Source organism: Rhea pennata, chromosome 7, assembly GCF_028389875.1.
Source record: "Rhea pennata isolate bPtePen1 chromosome 7, bPtePen1.pri, whole genome shotgun sequence".
NCBI classification, from domain to species: Eukaryota; Metazoa; Chordata; class Aves; order Rheiformes; family Rheidae; genus Rhea; species Rhea pennata.
The window spans coordinates 25608524-25627525 of record NC_084669.1 but is presented as its reverse complement, the minus strand read 5'-3'; the positions used below and the strand labels follow the sequence as shown (position 1 = coordinate 25627525).

At 39.9% G+C, this 19002-nt stretch overlaps 1 protein-coding gene across 2 annotated transcripts in view; it reads right to left on the bottom strand.

Moving 5' to 3' along the window:
- Positions 1-2370: 2370 nt before the first annotated feature.
- The window catches only part of LRMDA (leucine rich melanocyte differentiation associated), a 684050-nt gene continuing 667418 nt past the window's right edge, over positions 2371-19002 (bottom strand). For both annotated transcript variants that reach the window (XM_062580504.1, XM_062580505.1), the window contains exon 7: positions 2371-4566. In XM_062580504.1, coding sequence (XP_062436488.1) covers positions 4487-4566 — 80 coding nt within the window. In that variant the 3' untranslated portion in view covers positions 2371-4486. The remainder of the gene's footprint in view (positions 4567-19002) is intronic.

The window sequence follows — 19002 nt, the reverse complement described above, 5'->3', positions numbered from 1 at the left end:
CGGTGCTTGTCTCTGCAAAACTCCTCCCCTAGAACAGAGCCCGCGGAGGTGGCAGCTGGAGAACAGCTGGAGGTGGCAGCGCCTCTCCCGCACGCGCCTCCTGCCTCGGGCAGGGCGCTCCTCTCGGGCCAGGCAGCGCTCGGAAACGGGACCGGGTAAGGGAGAGCCTCCCTGCCCAGATCATCCCGTGCACGCCGGGGTAAATGGCAGAGATCGCTACAGTAACTGTGGAAGGTTCATCAAATTCAACGCGTTTTACTGATGTTCCGTGAGTTTTCTGAATAAGTGATTGCGTTAAACGCTTGAGCACTGCTATAAATTCAAACACATGACCGGCATTGTAAAAATTCAGTAACGTGCTAATAAAAGAACCCATGTTTTGTCTGAACCTTAACACTAATAAGAAAGAAAAATGTTTGCACAAAAAGTCAGCAAATTTGAAAGTTCAGATTAACTCACTTGCATTACAGAGATTAGTGAAGCTAAAATTCCTTCCAAAGCAATACACAATTTATGTTTCCAAATTGTTTATGATTTGCTGATTATGCATCTTTTAAGAGCTGACAGACTTTTGCTCAAACTTGCCCTGTAGCTTATTTTAAAGCCCACACAGCATACCTGTATCTTTTTAGCACCGTGGAACAACAAGAACATGGGGGAGAGGGGGAGATAAAAAGCTTTGCAACTGTTAAGTGTACATAAGGCAGGGTATGCAATTATATTTATTTATTTACCTGCTGTGAACTTCTGCTGCAGCATTCAACAGTACAAGCAGCGGCAGGTGTGCCAAGAGGCCCTGAACTCTTGTTTGTGCCCGCTTCTCTTCTACGCTGGCTAAACCAACAGACTAAAGGCACCATGGAAATACAGGCCAGTTAGAAACTGTTGGCATCACACTAGTCACTCTGAACATCCCGGACGTTTGCACAAGTTTACAGTTACTTTTTTCGCTTGCTCATGTCATAAAATGTTTGACTTTTTGTTTGTAAAGAGGACATGGGAATTGAACATTCAGCAGTTACCTAATGTTCTGCCTAAAGAACCAAACAAATCAAAAAAGGGAGATGTATGTTATTTTCCATGAGAGTTAGGAAAGTTAACATTAACCTCAGAGGGATTTATGGCTTGAGTAAAAAAAGTACTTGAGTAAGTGTTGTAGGACTCAGCCTCAACCAAAGAGAGAAAGGTGGCTGCAGTAGTTACACACTTATAGCAAATCCATAAATCATTTACTTGTGCAATAGATGCTATTAGATCCAGTATGTTCTAACTGAAGTTAGGTTTCTGTACCCATATTTGTAAGCTTTTCACTTAAGGCAGTTTATCTTTAAACATTTAACTTAAAATTGCAGGTTGGCTTTTTTTTTTTCATTGTCATTAAAACATGAGAAATTAACATTTGGAACACACAATGTTAGGACTGCACTAATAAAACAGCTTTTACAAGCAGCTCCCAGCAAAATCATCCACCTTCTAGTCTTCATCTGTGCGTGATATCTGTCAAAAGTCAAAGTACTGGTCATCATTCACAAGACTAAACATAGGACTGAAGTTTGGATTTTTTAAAATTCATAGTATTTGAGTACTTCTTCAAATACAGCTTGGATCTCAAATCTTATTAGTCATAACGAAAAATGGCTGACTGAATTTTGCCAATGCAAAGCAAAATAAGAATGCAGTGGCTTTTTGGAAAGAGATGCATTTTAAATCCTTTTGGCCTAGTAGGCAAAAAAAAAAAAAAAAAATTAATAGCTTGGTAAATCTTGAGAGGGAAAGATCTGCCATACATGTTGAGGGAAGTAAAGGGGACAGACAGGAATCTCTCCTTTTGATTATATTCCTGCAACTGTAATCGTAATTGAAACTCAGGTCAGTTAAGAAATTCAGGCAGCATTTTTACCGAATTAAGAACCAAGCATGGATAGCAGTACTAGACCCAAAAAGTTTATCCTTTCTTAAAGTAAAACTTCAGCAGAAGACATCTGAAAATAAAACGCTCTGCATATTTAAAAAAAAATGTTAGCAGAAACAGTAACAAACATGCATGCTAGCTTTTAAATAAAACATTCTAACATATTCTAATAGTACAAAAATAATTATTCTTAGATTATCCTTTTATTATCCAGAATCAGTGACTTTTAGTTTGAATTCTCTTCAAGCAAACTTTATTAGGGTTTTTACCATATTTAAGTATACGTACCCCCAAGTGAAAACAAAAAACAAAATGGAAGAGACTTTGATCACATCTCCTTCCAAAAATATTTTTGCCTCCAAAGCTTTGCATGAAGGAAAACACTCCTGAAAATGATACAAATGGTTTTGACATTAGGAAAAGTAAACAAGCAAAATAAACATGGAAAAATCATGCGGTCAGTTTGCAAGTGCTGTTTATTGTTTGAGGCAGGGTTAAAGCCTTTTACAAAGACAAGAACATATATGCAACCAGACTGAATATGATATTAGGTTATTCTAAACACCCTTATTCAGAACCCTACTGCCTCTAAGATGCTCTGGCCAAAACATGCATTGAGGCTTCAAAACAGACAACATGATATGAATGAACTAGGATAGCAACTTGCTGTTATTTTGGTAACCCAGATGGAACAGTACCCTAAGGTTTCTAATAAGTATTTCCGAAAAGAGAGAGGCATGTAGTTGTCCTTTCCCACCTTAATATCTCTGAGAACTTCTAAATTACTCACCAATTTATTAGCATTTCATTAGCAGTCATCTATGACATTGGTAGAAGTGTTACAAGTGGCCAAAACTCACTTTCCAGGCACCAAATTGTTCAACGAGTAGCTTAGCGCTCAATCTGAATTTAATATATAAGATGTACTCTACCGGTGGTGTAAAGTAGATTGCTGTGTTCCTCATCAATTTTAAATATTTATTACAGATAGGCTTTCAGAATAGCGAAGCCTAAATGGACAGCAGCAGCAAGTTTTTCTTTGCCACTCTACCAGTATGTCTCATCTTTTTCCACAGAACACACCTGATGTCGAAGTTGGCTTCTACATCCAGTTCCTTTCCACCTGCAACACTACCTGATACTAGCCAAAAGAAGGAGTCAACCTCTAAAGATTGACATTTTTCTGCTAGGAAAGTGAATTAAAAGCACTAAGTAATTTCAGACAAGCCAAGATCAGCCAGATAGTGACCGCTCTCAGCTGGGACAGGTTTGAAACAACCCAGAGGTCACAATTTCTGCACATTCCTTGGCCAATTCCTTTGGATTCAGTAGCACTAGCACTGAACACAATGTATTTAACAAATTTTGGCAATTTGATTCACAGTAACATATTTATGATTCTTAATATGTTGAATCTGTTTATTAGAAAAGCAGGAAATACGCTATGCATTTTTATTTTGGTCACTGAAAAGTTGACAGAAGCATTGCTTACATATATATCAAAGGAGATTAATGAGAGCTCTGTTCTAGAACATATTAGTAAAGGTGCTATTTATATTAATTCCACCAGTTACTTTTATTTACTTTTTTTTTCCTTCTAATAATCATACTCACCTAGTGGAAATTTTATAGCTCCCCTTTCGAAGCATCTTTTTTTCCTTTCTAAATTTAAGCATTTCATTCTAAGTGCAATCTCTGTGCAAGGTAAAAGTACCTTGTCCGATAAACCAGGAAAAGCACACCCCATCAGGATTGTAATTGAGGGCTTTTTCAAAGCATATACAGTTAAGCACGAGGTCCTCTGTGCAACTATTCTGTAGTATTAAAAATGATCCCTTTTCTGAAGGTAAGAGTTAGCAAACCTTGAGATTTAATTTAAAAATTAGGAAAATATAGTTTGCCTGTAAAATTGCTTAAACATCTCTCTTTATAGATAAACAAAAATACAAAGTGACAGTGCTGTGCATGGCTGAAATATTTCAGGATATATTTTTCCTCTTGAAAGAAAAAAGCAATCCATATAGACTCATTTGTTGGGGGGATGAGGGGAGAAGCTCTGTGAAAAGGATTTCCATATGCATGTGTGAGATAGAAACACAAGAACTTAATTCAAGGGGGAAAAGTAAGAACAGATAAGGGGCTTTTTCATCTGAAATTACAGCCTCTCTCTTTTCTAAACACTTCGATACTGTCAGCCACACTCACTCAACAGGCGAGCTGTAGAGAAACGCGTTGCTTTTGCTAAAGAGCCGACCGCGCGTGCTCAGAGAAGCCCCAGGTGTGACCTCTGCTCTTCTGCGAGCAGCAATTGGACCAGGCAATCCATCACGGTGTTCATCCTGTCAGGCCGGGTGCTTGGCTGCAGCTGTCTGTCACACTGGTGGATGGGACCTGCTTAAAGGCAATCATGTCAATCTCTATGTGACTACTCAGACTAAGATAGAAGGATGATCTTGACAGGCTTGGCAAAGTCAGCAGAAGGCATGGGAGGACTTTAGTTACACGCTTAAAATCCAGATGCAATTTGTGCTTCTTATCTAGATAGACTGAAGAGGCATGAAGCAATGCTGTGTTTTATAGCTGGTCATCTCGGATGAATCTGTTGCCCTCGGAATGTTTTCCATAGTAAATGTAGCGGCACTTTCCCAAAACGCCTACAGTAAAAGGAAACAAATTATAATTAGGACAGTGGTAGCATAATATGCAAAGAAGGCATATAGCTAGGGAAAATTGAGGGGAGTGGGGAGAAGGGAACAGCTCTCTCTGTGTGGCAAAGTAAAGTTTGTGCATTTGAAATACTCGCTGTTTGAAGCAGCACTGGGCAAACTTACACTCAGATACCTGCAGGAGCTAGTCTGCTAAACATACATCCGTAAGTGTCTTAAAAATGGAATGACAGTACACTGGCACATCACATACTCTATTATAAACCACAGTACCTCTGTAACACTTTTGGAAAACTGAGAATCTGGACTGGATTTACATTTTGTACTCTTGGTAATCTCCCTACACACGGTTACAGAGTTTTCTTACAATTAAAAACAAAAAGAAAAAAAAAAGCAGCAAATATTTACAGCTTGATGTAGATGCAGCAAAAATCTTACAAACACTCACAAAATCATCCTGCAAGCACCTCACACTGTCCCTGCTTTGCATTGGCAGAGAACTGAAGTGACTAAGTGAAATCCACAAGGGAAGTTATCGACAGACATGGACTAGAGCTTCGGACCTCCTAACACTTGGCCCTCCACACCCCAGCGTTTCCCTCAGACATATAAACAAACATTTAGCAAAAACATTTCCAAAGCAACTCTGTAAGCAATGGCACATGAGCAAGAGCAGATGCAATTATAAATTATGGTAAATAGCAGTACATAGAGGATGCTTGCTCGTAAAAATTAGCCAGAACGCCGCTCTCTGTACAAAAAGCACATTATTCTTAGCACGTACAGGGGGCAAGATGCTTGAGGAAGTCTTAACTGCTGTGGGTGAGCCGTACATACTTGCAGATCTTACTTCCTTATTCGAAAGCATCCCCTCTGGTGGTACTAAGTGGTATGCAGAAGTGTAAGTTCACAGCTACCTCCCACCTGTGAACATCCTCAAAGATGCTAAATTTTACTAGCAGAGTCATTCTCTGTGCCCCCCAGGCACATACAGTCAAATTAAAGTCATCTCCCATGCACAGAAGAAGGTGAGAGAGTCTCCTCTGTCTTGGGATTGTCTAACACAGTGATTGCTCAAGTATCTAGCTCGCCCCCACAAGGGCAAACATAACCCAGCCCAAAGGAGAGACACACGGCCTTACACAAAGAGTAAAGATGGGGGAGGATGGGTCCTCGATTTATGGCGATTTTAGCTTTCCAGGACTCATGCAGCAAAAATTGTCCCCACCGAAAGTATGACTTAAATATGCATGCTTCTATAATTTGTATTTACATTTGCAGTATAAGGTGTGTCAAATAAGCAACTAAAGCTTTGGAAGGCATGAACTCTGCAAGACTAATGTTAACCCATGCTCTCCTTTCTTTCTAAGATATCAGGATGGTAATACATTCCTATGGAAAAAAAAATGATAGGTCTGTCATTTGTTGTGAAAAAAACACATTCCTCTTTGGGAAAACACAAATGGGGACTATATGGTGCAGTGCTTGATGCCTTTCCCCTCCTCCATGGAGCTCTCTTCGATAATTTCAGTGACTGGTAGAGTTCCTTCCACATTCAAGGGATGAAAATACCATTCCTAAACAAGCACCTAATGAAAAGCAAGTTTTTGTCTCCCAACCCGACGATACTCCAAGGCAAAACGCAGAAGGCATTAGAAGGCCATTTAGAGCTCCAAATGCAAAGGATATGAACAGTTTATTAATGGCATTCTTCAGACTCCTTTTTCCCTGGCATTGATAAAAGTCTTGTTTGAGGTCTGCCGCATTTCTTAAGGACTGCGAGGCAGCCTGTTTATAGAGACGCTGGTGAGAGAGTGCTGTTTGATGAATGCTGGAGACTGCAGCTAGGTGTCAGCGCTCAGAAAATGAGGCAAGGACATGAGGTATTAATATTGTCAATGATCTCTTGACAGGAAAACAGATACTGCATTCACCGTCAGATTTAAATAGACATCAAGTGCACTAATGACAAAAGGGCAGACTTCAAACAAAGGGGGCTGTATGGTGCTGCGCCGAGCGAGTCTCCGAGTTGGCAATAACCTGATCTGAAAAGACACTGTCAGGACTACAGACAGGCCCCAAATTGTGTGCGGTGACAGAAAACAGAGATGCTGACAGAGATACCGGTGCCATATTATGCCAAGTATATTCTAACACTGTCTCCAGCCCTAACTAAATCTGACATCATTTCCTATCGCTTATAGTATTCTCCGCCGCTCCTGCAGAATATTTCTCCCCAGACATCATTACAAACTCCACCGTAGTTTTAAAGTTACTGGCAGGCCTGTTCTGTCATGGAGGTTGGGTCGGGAGGCCTAAGGATAACCTCAGTCAATCTAAATTTGGAGTTTGCTGTAGAAGCGCTCTCATTTTCACTGATATCTCAGCTACTTGAGGTGATCTGAACGCTAAAGTGTGAGGAGCTGTCACCTTGAATAAAACCCTTAAAGTAAAGACGCTCGGTTCCTGGGATGTTCAGCAAAGATGTCGGACAGTCTGGCAGCAGGAAATGAAATCCAGCTGCTGCTGCTCGCCTGGGGATAAAGGTGCTTGGGCTAGTGACAGTTAAAGTCAGCTGAAATTTTTGAACTCCTGCAGCCTACAATTGTTTAAATTAAGGAAGTGTTGTCTCCACAGAGATTCCCTACCAAGGCACACAGCTGTGATTCGATTGCCAGGCATATTACACACACTGCTCAGAGAGGCTTGATAAAAGCGCAGTTGAAAATGTTGCCGAGAGACTTTATTTATCATGAAGGTTATTTGTAAAACAATAGTCTTGCTCATAAATTAAATGCGGTGACTGGTTGTTTTTTGTTTTGTTTTGCCTCTCCGTTTCCCACCTCCCTTTGGCAACTGCAGAAAACTCTGAGAATCGCAAAAGGCATATGGGCTGCTAAAGAGCTTTGATGCTAACATATGTCACGTATGAATTTAGGAAACCTACAGCTTCTCTCCTGCCCATCTGCAATTTTATTCATTTCTCGCAGTTCAGGAGCATGAATACGCTTGTGTTTTTGCGCACAGATGGGGCAGGAATACGGGGGGAACAATATATTTTTGACACTTGTGGTGGTTTTTAATTAAAATATCTAGCGCTGGTCATAATCTGCTAAGTATACTCCTTATACATCAAAGCCACATGCAGCCATTCTGAATGAGGTTTCTGCTCGTGGCTCTTGAGAAATGACAACACAAGGTCTCCTGAGGGATCATCTTCCCTGAATGAGGCTTCTAATTTTTCTTAAGTAGCTGCTCCTACCATCACCAGAAGCTGTTAAAACTATAATTATGAAAAAATTGCATTGAGAAGAATTTTTCTTATTTTTAAATACACCCTTTATCTTTAAAATGTTTTCCCCCCTTGGAACGGATGTTCTAATTATGCAGGGTAAGTAATGACCTTGCAGTTGCTTGCATGTGTTTGTGGTATCAGTCTTTCTTCACAAACACATTGTAATGTCAGTAACACTGGCTTTTCCTCAGCTGAGGGAAAACCCAATTATCCAAATAAATAAATAAATACATACATGCATACTAAAGCACATGAAAAATTGTTCAAGTCATGTTTGCTCCTTTTAAACTGGGCATGTGTTGCAGAGAGCTATTATGCAGCTGGACTTCCATACACTTTCCTAGAGTGAAAAAGCTTTGTAGGTCCTTGTATATTATATGGAAAATGGTACAAAGGAGTTGCAATGGGATGTGCAAGAGCTGTAGATCACACAGTCTCTGTCAATGCAGTCTCAGGCCCAATTTTAGTTCAGGCCAACAGTGATCTAAAAGTACTGTTATCAGGTAACGTTTTGTTACGTTTGTTGGTTTGCATTTTTTTCCTAACAAATACATGCTCCGCATCTATAAACAACACTCCTCAGCCATCACAGCTGGTGCAGCTGTTGGCAATATAGTCTTCAGTAGCATTCCGTTTTCTTTAAAAACTAATTAAAAAAATTAAATAGTCAAGCCAACTTTTGCCACCCTCGTCAAAACCTATTGCCACATCTGTCCCTCAAGGCACTCGTTTTAACATCAAGCGTTTTTATTAAACTGCCCCTCTGCCTCTGCAAACAGCAAGGTATTCACAATAAAACCAGTTTGTCAAACACATCGGTTTACAGTATACAGCAGAGATTACATTTCGGCATACAGTCCTCTACCTTTCACACGCGCTAACCACAGGTCTCGTACTAGGAGCTGTGGTCAGAGAGAGCGTAGCACTTATGCACAGACTCAATATTCTAGCCTAATTTGAGTACAGTACCTAAATCCTCCACCACCAATTTGTATTTGATCCATAATCATCTCCCTTTCTGCAACCTGCTGTTGTGGAGTTTTGCTATGGGCTATTAAACAGCTGCCATGTTCCACCAAGAAGCTGGGTGCATTTCAGGGATGGTTATACTACCAATCTGTAAACTGTTTTGAGACCCTTCAGGATGAAATATCAATATCATTACCATTTTTTTCACAGGCACTTGGGCATTTTCTACAATTAATGAACAGAAGTTGCAAAATTCCCTTAAATATTAATATGAACCTCCTTTACAGGTTATAATCCCCTACCTACAACATTCAGAGGAGAATAAATACCTGTCTACAAATAGCTTCAAGTCTACAATGCTTCTGATTTAGGCAAAATATCTGCATTAGTCAAATTAATTTAAAACTCTTAAAAACCTTTTCATATCAGGGCATAAGCAAAGCCATTTGGAAGCAAAAATTCCTCTTGTGGAGGAGTTTAAAATTTTTTCACTTTATACTTATCCTATGGAAATACTTACAACTTTATGCATAGTTGACAATTTTTATTTTCATTATCACTTGACTTCCTGTAATTAATCAAGTACTTTTTCAAGAAATTAGGAGTCTCACCTTCTCTGACTTCCAGTAGCACAGAGGTTACCTTTTTTATTTATTTTTGCTAAACTGGGAGCATTAGATTATATATTCTCTCACACTCGTTCTGGATTTTTAAAAAATCCATTTAATTATACCTGAGCTATTTATTCTATAATCGTCATTAAGAATATTTAAAGCAGCTGAGTACTGTAAGAAGTATCAAAATATTTCCAAACATGCTGCTTCAAACTTTTTGGCTTTTAATGCTCAACAAATCATTTCTGGCATAAGTTAATTGAAATGGGCCATCTAGCTTTTTAAAAACACATAAACAAAACAAAACAAAACAAAACCTCCAAAAATTACCCTGACATTCAGCCCATTCCCTGACCCTTTTGGGGTGCACAGACGCATGCAAAGCTTGACCACACATGTGGGTGGAGGGGCCAGAGGAGAGAGGGTAACAGAGATAGGAAAAAAAAGAATAAACAGAAGGTTGACTTGGACCCAAGTAGAGAGCTTTTAGTTCTACTGAGTCAGTGACTGTAACACCAGGGAGATACTTTCCAAAGGCAGAAAGGGACAATCTTTTTTCCAAAATGTTGGGTGCTTGTCCAAGCCTAGGGCCAACTCAGCCTTCTAAGGCTCATTCAGGCTGCTTTAAATTGCAAAGATTTATTTATTTATACTTGGACCTTCATAGTTGTTTTCCGTCCCTCTAAAATCCACATGAGTCACAGAACTAAACAGCAGAGTCGCCTATCTCATTATTCGCCATGTTCCTCTGACTGTAACATAAACTCCCATCAACTTCACCTCTCAGGAAAGGAGTGGCTGCCCTTACATGAATTTTTACTGTTTATTAGAAGGACTACCAGTTTGTCTGGAGGACAGAATGAGTGCGTAACCCTAATCATAACTCCCTAAACTGAGTATATAACAGAATTTACAGCTAAAGAACATAGCCTTCCTATTTTCTGTGGCTATTGTAATGATTAGCATGGATAAGATTGTACCAGGAGGAACAATCATGGCAAAACAATTTTTAAATGTCTTGGAATATTGATAACTGGCAAAATAATCAGAGCTATGAAGACTGCGTAGATGGTTCTTCTTTAAGGCAATCAGAGGGGAGGGAGCTTTAGCTTGAACAAGCCACCTCATGTGACAAGCAAAGAGTAACTTACAGTGCACCTTTCCATCATTACTTCTCCTTAAAGTGTCATAAGAGCTATTTCGAAAAAGCAAAAAGATTTTTTCCACTACAAATACTGAGTTTGGTTTACAGTTTTTTAAAGTACGAACATGAAGAACACTAAATACTATAGGAATTAAAAGCACATTTTTAGAAACAAGAACAATAGTTTGAGCCATTAGGTGCAAGAAATCCTGTATTTTTGAAGGTTTGTTCGAGCCAAAAGCAGAAAAAAATACTAATTGTTCTGTAACATGGCAAAGTTACCACAAATTTAGAACTACAATCTCATTGCAAGCCACTATGAGACAAGAAGGGAGGGAATTTGAGCCACATTTGTTCTTCCTGCTGACTTTTGGTGGAACAGAACAGTCATTTCTCTTGAATATTCCTCCCGCTTATAATCTCTTAGACACAGGAATCTGGAAGATGACAAAAACCAGAAGGGACCATCTGAGTCACTAAGTCCCCACAAAAGCAGGCAGGTATGCAACCAAAAGAGATCCACTTGAACTTCCACCCTGCCCTCCCCAACACACAACTCAGGGCCATGTAGTGAACAAACCACTGGCAGTACAAAGGAGCTCAAGCTCTAAGACTGCAATATGAGACAGGAAAAGAACAACAGAGATGAGGAAGCTGTCAATGCTGTTATAAAGGAATCTCAGATTATTAAATCCATCTGTTGTGCCTGCAGATCCCAAAATGCAAGACAAAAGGTTGGATTTAAGACACAGAGTCATTTTATCTAGCCTCTTCAGATCAGAACAATAGGAGCAATAGAAAGAGGAGGATACAGCAGATAAAGAAACAAACGTCTTCGGTTCTGCTACAGCTGCCAGGGGACTGAGACAGGTCCAGTCCTTACACAGCTTCAGACTCCTTCCAGCAGGTCCTAGACACAGGTGTATAACAACTGGTCACACCACTTAGGACACAATATGAAATCCTAGACTCAGAGAAATAACTCATTCCCTCAGACTGCTGAACTTTCCAGGGTATGAAACCTTTCCTCTTCCTCTTCTATGGCCATTCTACCATTTTTCCCCCCATTACATGTATTTTCAAGGAGGCAAGTGTAAATCAGGCATCTGTTACAATCACTCCTTGCTGCCTCATTTTCCTATATCCATTTCTCATGTCTCGCCTGTTTTGACCTATGAGTTTGTAAGCACCTAATGGGAAGACTCAGTATCTTTCAATATGCCTGCAGAGTCCTTTTGACAGCAGAAGCAACTGCTAGTAACCACCATATTAATAATATGAACTACTGCTAACCCATTTGAATTTCAGCTGCTTCCAATGTTTTAGTATTCAGATATGTGGTTCCTCATCTTGCCCTCTCTAGCCAAATTTACCTGCATGTGATACTAAATACACTAGAGAAGATGCTATAGAAGGGTTATCTTAAATGACGTGCAATAGCACAGCAAAAAAAAAAAAAAAAAAAAAGTAATTACAAACTAAAATAGTATCAGAAAACAGTCTCATGCAAGTGTTCAAGGAACACATGCACAAATACTAAATCTCTTTATGCGATAAACTAATAACATTTTAACTTAACTTCTAAGATGACAAATGCTAAATGTAAGCAGAAATAACATGCAATCCCTCCAAATGTGTGTGTAAAGTGATCAGAATGCGCTCAAGAAAGCTGAAGACACTGTACCCAACAGAAAATCCCTGCATCGTGGCCACAGCACTTACAGAGAGGCCCCAAATGCCTGAAGTGAGGTCCCCATGGATGAGGGAACGTGGCCCAGTGCAGTCTTCCTTAAGAAGGAGCACAAGCCTCCAGCGGCATCCGTCTGATTCAGACCCTCCCCTCCCTCCGTGGAAGCAACGCTGAGGGAATGCAGCCTTTGCATTCAAGGGAGAGGAATCGCCTCTTTGCTCTGCTCCCTGCACAGGGACGCCAAAAAATGGTAATAATGTCCTCTGGACACCTTACAGCATGGGGTACAAAGTGGTCTTTCAGACTGAAACAAATTATTAGAAGGCATAAAAGCAAACGTATACGGAGTCTATAGCAATGGTGTTGGAATTAAGCACCTGAGTTAGAGCTGGGAGGAATCAGAACAAGCAAACAAAGACACTGAATTACTGCAAGTATCCTGTACAGACAAGTACTGCGACATGTCAAGTCTCACTGGCCTGTTTGTAGGGAGGGGAAAAAAAAAAGGAGGGGTATACGGGGAAAGTGAGAGTAGGGGAGGGGAAGGGGAAGGAAAGCAGTCAACAGGGAGAGGATGTTGGAAAAATTTGCAATGAAGGTGATAGGAATACAAAGATGTGAAGTCTGCATCCCAGGCCAAGGGAGCTGCATAAATGTTCAGTGTAAACTAGCAGTCAAGCTGATGTGTGATAAAGTGCAGCCTGCTGTAAATACACTTCAGGGCTCCCAGTGCAGCTGGGGATGAAACTTGTAATTTGGAAGGGGAAAAAAAAGGGAAAAGAAAAAAGAGGAAAGGGGGAAAAATGCACTGCAAGCTTTTTCTCACATAATCTGTTACTGGAAAATTGAGAAGCTTGTCCAAGTCCGTGGGAATAAGCTGATGAGCTGATACTTAATAATAAACCATATTGTGTCATGGTGTGGAGTCATCTAGATCCATTCAGGCCACAAACTATATTACTTTATACAGCCCTGGCTGACATACATTTAAAGCCCTCTACACATTAAGGAGCCATTAGGCTGACAGATTAAAAGTTATCTTGGAGCTAATGTTTCCATTATGCGTATCCTGGCAGTGGAACAATCAACACACTGTTCCTCAGATGTCATACTTTGTTTAAAAAAAGGGTAAGGGGGAGAGAAGGGGGAAAGGAGGGTATCTCTCCCTCCTTGAATGACATTGACATGATCAGCTTTGATCTGGGCATGTGCTGTCTACAGATTCTCCACTGTTGGCTAAAATAGGAGCATTTAGGGCATAATACTTTAAATCATTAACCAGTTCTGTACTCCTCTGGGTATCATTGTTACAATTTAAGGTCCCACACTTGGGATTTCTCTGGAATCTTTCCATGCTTATTGCAATCATCATCAGAGAAATATGTTGGGCAAGGGGGAGGTGGCTCTCTCTAATGAAAATAAAGCAAAAGCACTAAACAAAAAATCCAACTGCTTTTGTCTCTTCAGTATGTCTTCAACGTTTTTGTACTTTCAAATAATGTCATAAGTGGAATTTAACATAGGCTTTACTCTAGAATACTTCATGTTGAATACACTGAAATTTTTAAGCAGATGTTTTTAAATACTCAGGCATATAAACTGGATATTCAGCTAGGAATTGGAGTCAGAGAAATCCAAGTATACAGAAAATACCTTATCAACATGATGGATATTACTGGTGAGCTGATACTTAAATTCATGTATTTTGAATATCCTTGAGGGAGATGAAGGGAAAAAAGTGTGAGTTCACAGATCTTTCTAGTCTTTTAAATACCTCTTCATATATCCATTCTCTCATATATATTCTAACTAAAATCTAGTAGACTAAACATGAAACAAATTACTGTAAGGATCCTAAGCAAATCAGGATACTTCTGTAAAATATCCTTCATTCTCCATCTCTAGCCTAATGTCACAAAAAATTGATTACTTTCTATTAATGATCAAACACCCCAAACTGGACAAGTGGTTTTAGTAACCAGGCGTACAGCCACTCCCGGCCAAAACAGACCCATCTCACCCTCTTCCCTCCCTTCGGTCGGGTTAAAGCCGAGAGCATCAACACTAGAGGGCAGCATGCATTTGTCTAAAAAACGGACTACAGCAGCAAACTAAATATTCCGATATGACAATTAAAGCAATACTGTTCGTTAGTTTTGCAGCCAATTTCTTGTCCTGTCATGATCAAAGCCTGTATTTATACAATCTCTGCTTTCAGCCTTTCACCCAGGAGCCTGACTTCTCATGAACTAACCTCACTGAGCACCAGTTTGTGTATACGGATGGCTACAAAAGGATGTCACTGTGTAGTGGTCTGAACAAAAGGCTCAAAACGTTGCACGCGGGGTGGTGATTGCCCGTGTACGCTACGGGGCTCCTCGTGCAGCCGGAGGTGGCACCTGCTCTTCCCTCACACTTGCAACATGAATTCCAGTGCTGTTTTGAACTGTATTTCTATTACTTTTAATGATGCAACAGTATTATTACTGCCATGACATAAGAGACACTTTTTATATATTCAGGACCGCTGGGCAAGAAGGTTGCAAAATCCCGTCTTTACTGTATATTGAAGTTCAGCTGTTCAGCCTATATTAGCCATATTAGAAGACTTTCAGAAGATTCAGCTACCATATTCAAAAACAACATTTCTCTAGGTTGCTCTATATTTTGGCCTATATTCTATTAAAAATATACTAATATTAATCGGCAATGGAATTAAACCATAAAGAACGACAGGATCATTAAAAAAAGCCAGAAAGTAAATATAATTATGTTGTACTTCACAAACTTTAATCATGCACAGATTGCATAAGCAGTTAAATGGGGGGGGGGGGAAGAGGGAAGTAAGCTCCTTCAGGAACTGTGATAGGATTAAACAAACGTACCATGATTTATGGGGCAGAAAGCAAACTTTTGGAATAATTGTTCGGAAAGTCTGCAAGCATTCCAATAAAATTACAAATTCTTATATGAAAAAATTTGAGCAGCAGGGCCCTTATGGAGAATTTAGACACAAATTTGGCTCATCTCATGAGTAAAACTTGCTTTCGGATTTAAAATGTGTTCCTGTTGGAGGAGTTCACATTAGTGAAAAGGGGGGGGAGGGAAAGGCCATGCAAAATTCTGTCTGGCTCAACTGGTCTGAAATTTCTCAAGGGAGTCATCTGAAATAAAGACAAGTTGCTTTTTTTTATTTTTAAAGCTGGGAAAGTCTCTCAAATAAAATTAAAGAGTATAATGAAATAGTGCTGCTGTCACATTACGATACAGTTAGAGGAACCTTCTTTGCATGCTTTTACTTGCTCCCTTCCATAAGCCCTTCATCAGAAACAAAGGAAACATTTAACTAATTGCTAATGATAGGATTGCTATGATTCTTCCTAAATACAAAACCAAGCCTCTTTAAGAAGCTGATACTACAAGGCCTTGGATTCCCTTGATTTCCAGTGGAAGCTGAAGGCACTTGGCACTTTCTGAGAGACACATACGGACCCCACACAACTGGTGAGCTCCTTTCTCTCTTCCTCTCAGTTGCTATACAGCATAAAATGAAACCAGAAACGTGTCTAGCCCTAAACATCCTAAAAATTCAGCAAATGCCTTCTTCTCTGGTCTAAGTCTGGGCTTCTCTCTAGCAGAAAGAATTAGATGCTATACTGCATGCTATATTAATGCAATATATCCCCCACCATTTACTATTACCAAATACTTACTGGCCATAGTCTAATTCCTAAACTCTGACTGCCTGCAGTACGGAAAGCCAAAACATTGTCATTGTTTCCTCTCTTCAGCTCTCCCCTCTTCCTCAGCCTCCTTTTAAAAAAATGCTAATGAGGGAGAGGCTGAAGGTTAAATCACAGTGGACAGCAGAATGCAGTTTACAAGCGCTCTTTTAGCCTCCATGGAAGCTTTTGCAAAAGATAAAGGATAGGAGGCTAAGAAATAGCTCAAGAGAGGCACATTAAAACCCCTCTATTAGGGTCAGAGTCATTAAAGTTTAGTCAAAGCACCAAAGACTTTCTAACAAGTATTATGCTTAGTAAATGTTTTCCACTGGAGCATGGATACTAGTGAGAGCTTTTGGAGTGTGTCAGTTAATCAGTATTCACCCGCTTTGACAGCTTGAAATATTACTCACTTATTTGGCTGGTTCAAATTTGTCAGACTTGACTATGTCGTAAGTTAACATGTCCCCATATTAAAAAGGAGCCAACTGGCAAATGTGCACATTGGACCTAATAAAACACATCTGGCCAAACAATCAAACAACATTGATCACTGTATCACTCACAAAAGCAAATTAACAGAGACTGTCTATGAGATTACCAAGGTAAGCAGGAAGCAATAACCCACTACCTACTACTTTACCCAATACTTTTCACTGGTTAACAGAGGGATAGTGCCTCCGCAGCATTATTTTTCCAAGACATGCAATTGCTTAGTTAAAGCTGCATAAATGTTTTACAGGTCCTGAGTCATTTGCTAATACAAATGGAGGAAATGCTTAAGACAGAAGCTATCCCTCCATGCACAGTGTGATTTTCTGCCAATAAAGCCCTTTCTGACACTGGAAGGCCTTATAGGCAATGGGTCTTACAGGTAATAAACACTCTTCATCTTCTCTCTCACAGCGAGTGCCACCGACACAGCGTGCCAGAGGTAACAGGTAGTCCAGGATTAGCCCATCCTAGGTATTCACGGCTGGAGAGCTGGTTATAACACCCTCACTGTTTGGTTCAGCACACCCAAGCACACGGTACATGCCTGCCTCTGTTAAACCAGTCTCTCTGCTGAAGGAGTCAGTACCAGGCGCAGTATCATTACGCCACGGGCACTCTTCATGCTCTCACACAACTGCCCTCCTGAAGACCTCAAAGATCTCAAAAGCAGTAACAACAACAACAGCAACAACAAATTAATTGAGAAAGACCTTTCTCAGGGATGAGGAAAGTTTGACCACTTACGTCCATGCACTGAACACTCTGGTCCTTTCAGAGAGACCACCAGGAACAGCTAGATACTACTGAAGTATTTCAGTCTTTGGGCAAAAATGGCAAAACAAGCTTGACATCCCTGTTGCCATCTCTGTGGAGAACAAACACTGGCCTTCCTCAGAAAACATCAAATGTGACTTTCTGCTGGCTGTAGCTGCTGCGAAGCTGAATACTGAAGATGGGGGTGGGGGGGGAGAGAGGAAGGGGTCGTAGAGGAAGCAGACAGTTAACAGGGTAAAGCGAGTGTTATAATCCCCAAATTGCAGTTGGACTGAATGTTTTCAGACAATTTGCCTGTCTAAAGCAAGACAGTATAATTTTTCTTTCTTCTAGGAGAGGGTTAAGAATAATCCGAAGCTTAGAAAATGGCTGCTGTTGATACTAGTGAGGCCTTCTCTTTAACTAGATCCTTCAGGAAAAAACAAATTAATCAACAGCCAGCTGAAGTGGGTTTAATGATTGCATTCTGCATACAATCAGCTTTTCCCTTTTCAAGGGCCATCAATATGTCAAGGGAAGACATATCTGAAGGATATAGCTCTTAACATCAAGGTTATCTATTCTCCACAAGGCTCCCACTCCTTACTGGGCTGATACTTTACACTGCCTGTGTCTAACATTTTCATCAACTCTGCAATCAATCAAGGTAATAATGTTGTGCAAAAAATCAATTAACAACGCAATTAAACTTTCCTTATTATCTCAAAGGGCTGAAATAATACCTAAAGGGAAGATAGACTCACTGAATGCAGACATCCATAACCCAATGTGAAAGTGAATTATGAGGTTAGACAGATGCAGGCATGTACCGGCGCTGTTATTTTCAAAGGGATATATCTCATCCAGGCAGTGTATCAGTCACCACCAATCCCATACCCTAAAATTCCAAATTACTTTTAAGAAATATACGATGTGCAATATCCATTTCATATTCTCTTTTAGAGATAAACCCCCCAAAATCTGAACAGGAATATTATTCAAAGACAAAATGATCTTTCAGAGAGAACATAAAATATAAAAGCTATAATAACATTTACATCTGTATACCACCCATGTCTGTAAATGCAGGTCATCAATTATACATAATCTGTAGTGTATAAGGAGCAGAAGAAGTGGCACAACATTTAAAGCCCAAAGACTCAAATTTTCAAATACCTTGCATCTGTGGTGCTATCAAGTACACTGAAGGAAAAGCCCCAATATACACACATGCAGTAACATCAACAAGGATTTAAGTATCACTCATTGAAAATAAGACAGAGTGCCTATATTATTTTGTAATTACATGCAAGCCTCATGGAAACACCATTCCTCAGAGCTAAGAATTTTAAAATGCATTGAAAAAAGACAATTAACCCCTTGTTGTTGGGAGAATTGAGCATAAAGAAGCTAAGGAACGGGGTACTCGGTACTCTAACGCAGCTGAGTTAATGCAGTCAGGAACCCAGGTGCAACAGTCTTGTTTCAGAGATGTATAGATGAGGATTTGGTGGAGGAAGAAGAAGAGTGAAGAACAAACACATATAAAATTAACTATCATGTAAGTGATCTCACAAGTCCTAGAGGACAAGCAAAAAATGGTTATACAAATAAATTGACCATAACCAGGCTAGCTATTTTTTCTTTTCTTTTTTTGACACTTACCATTTTCTATCATACAACCTGAACATTTCCCCAAAGCCCCCCTTAATCACCCCCCCACACACAATGCCTTCAGT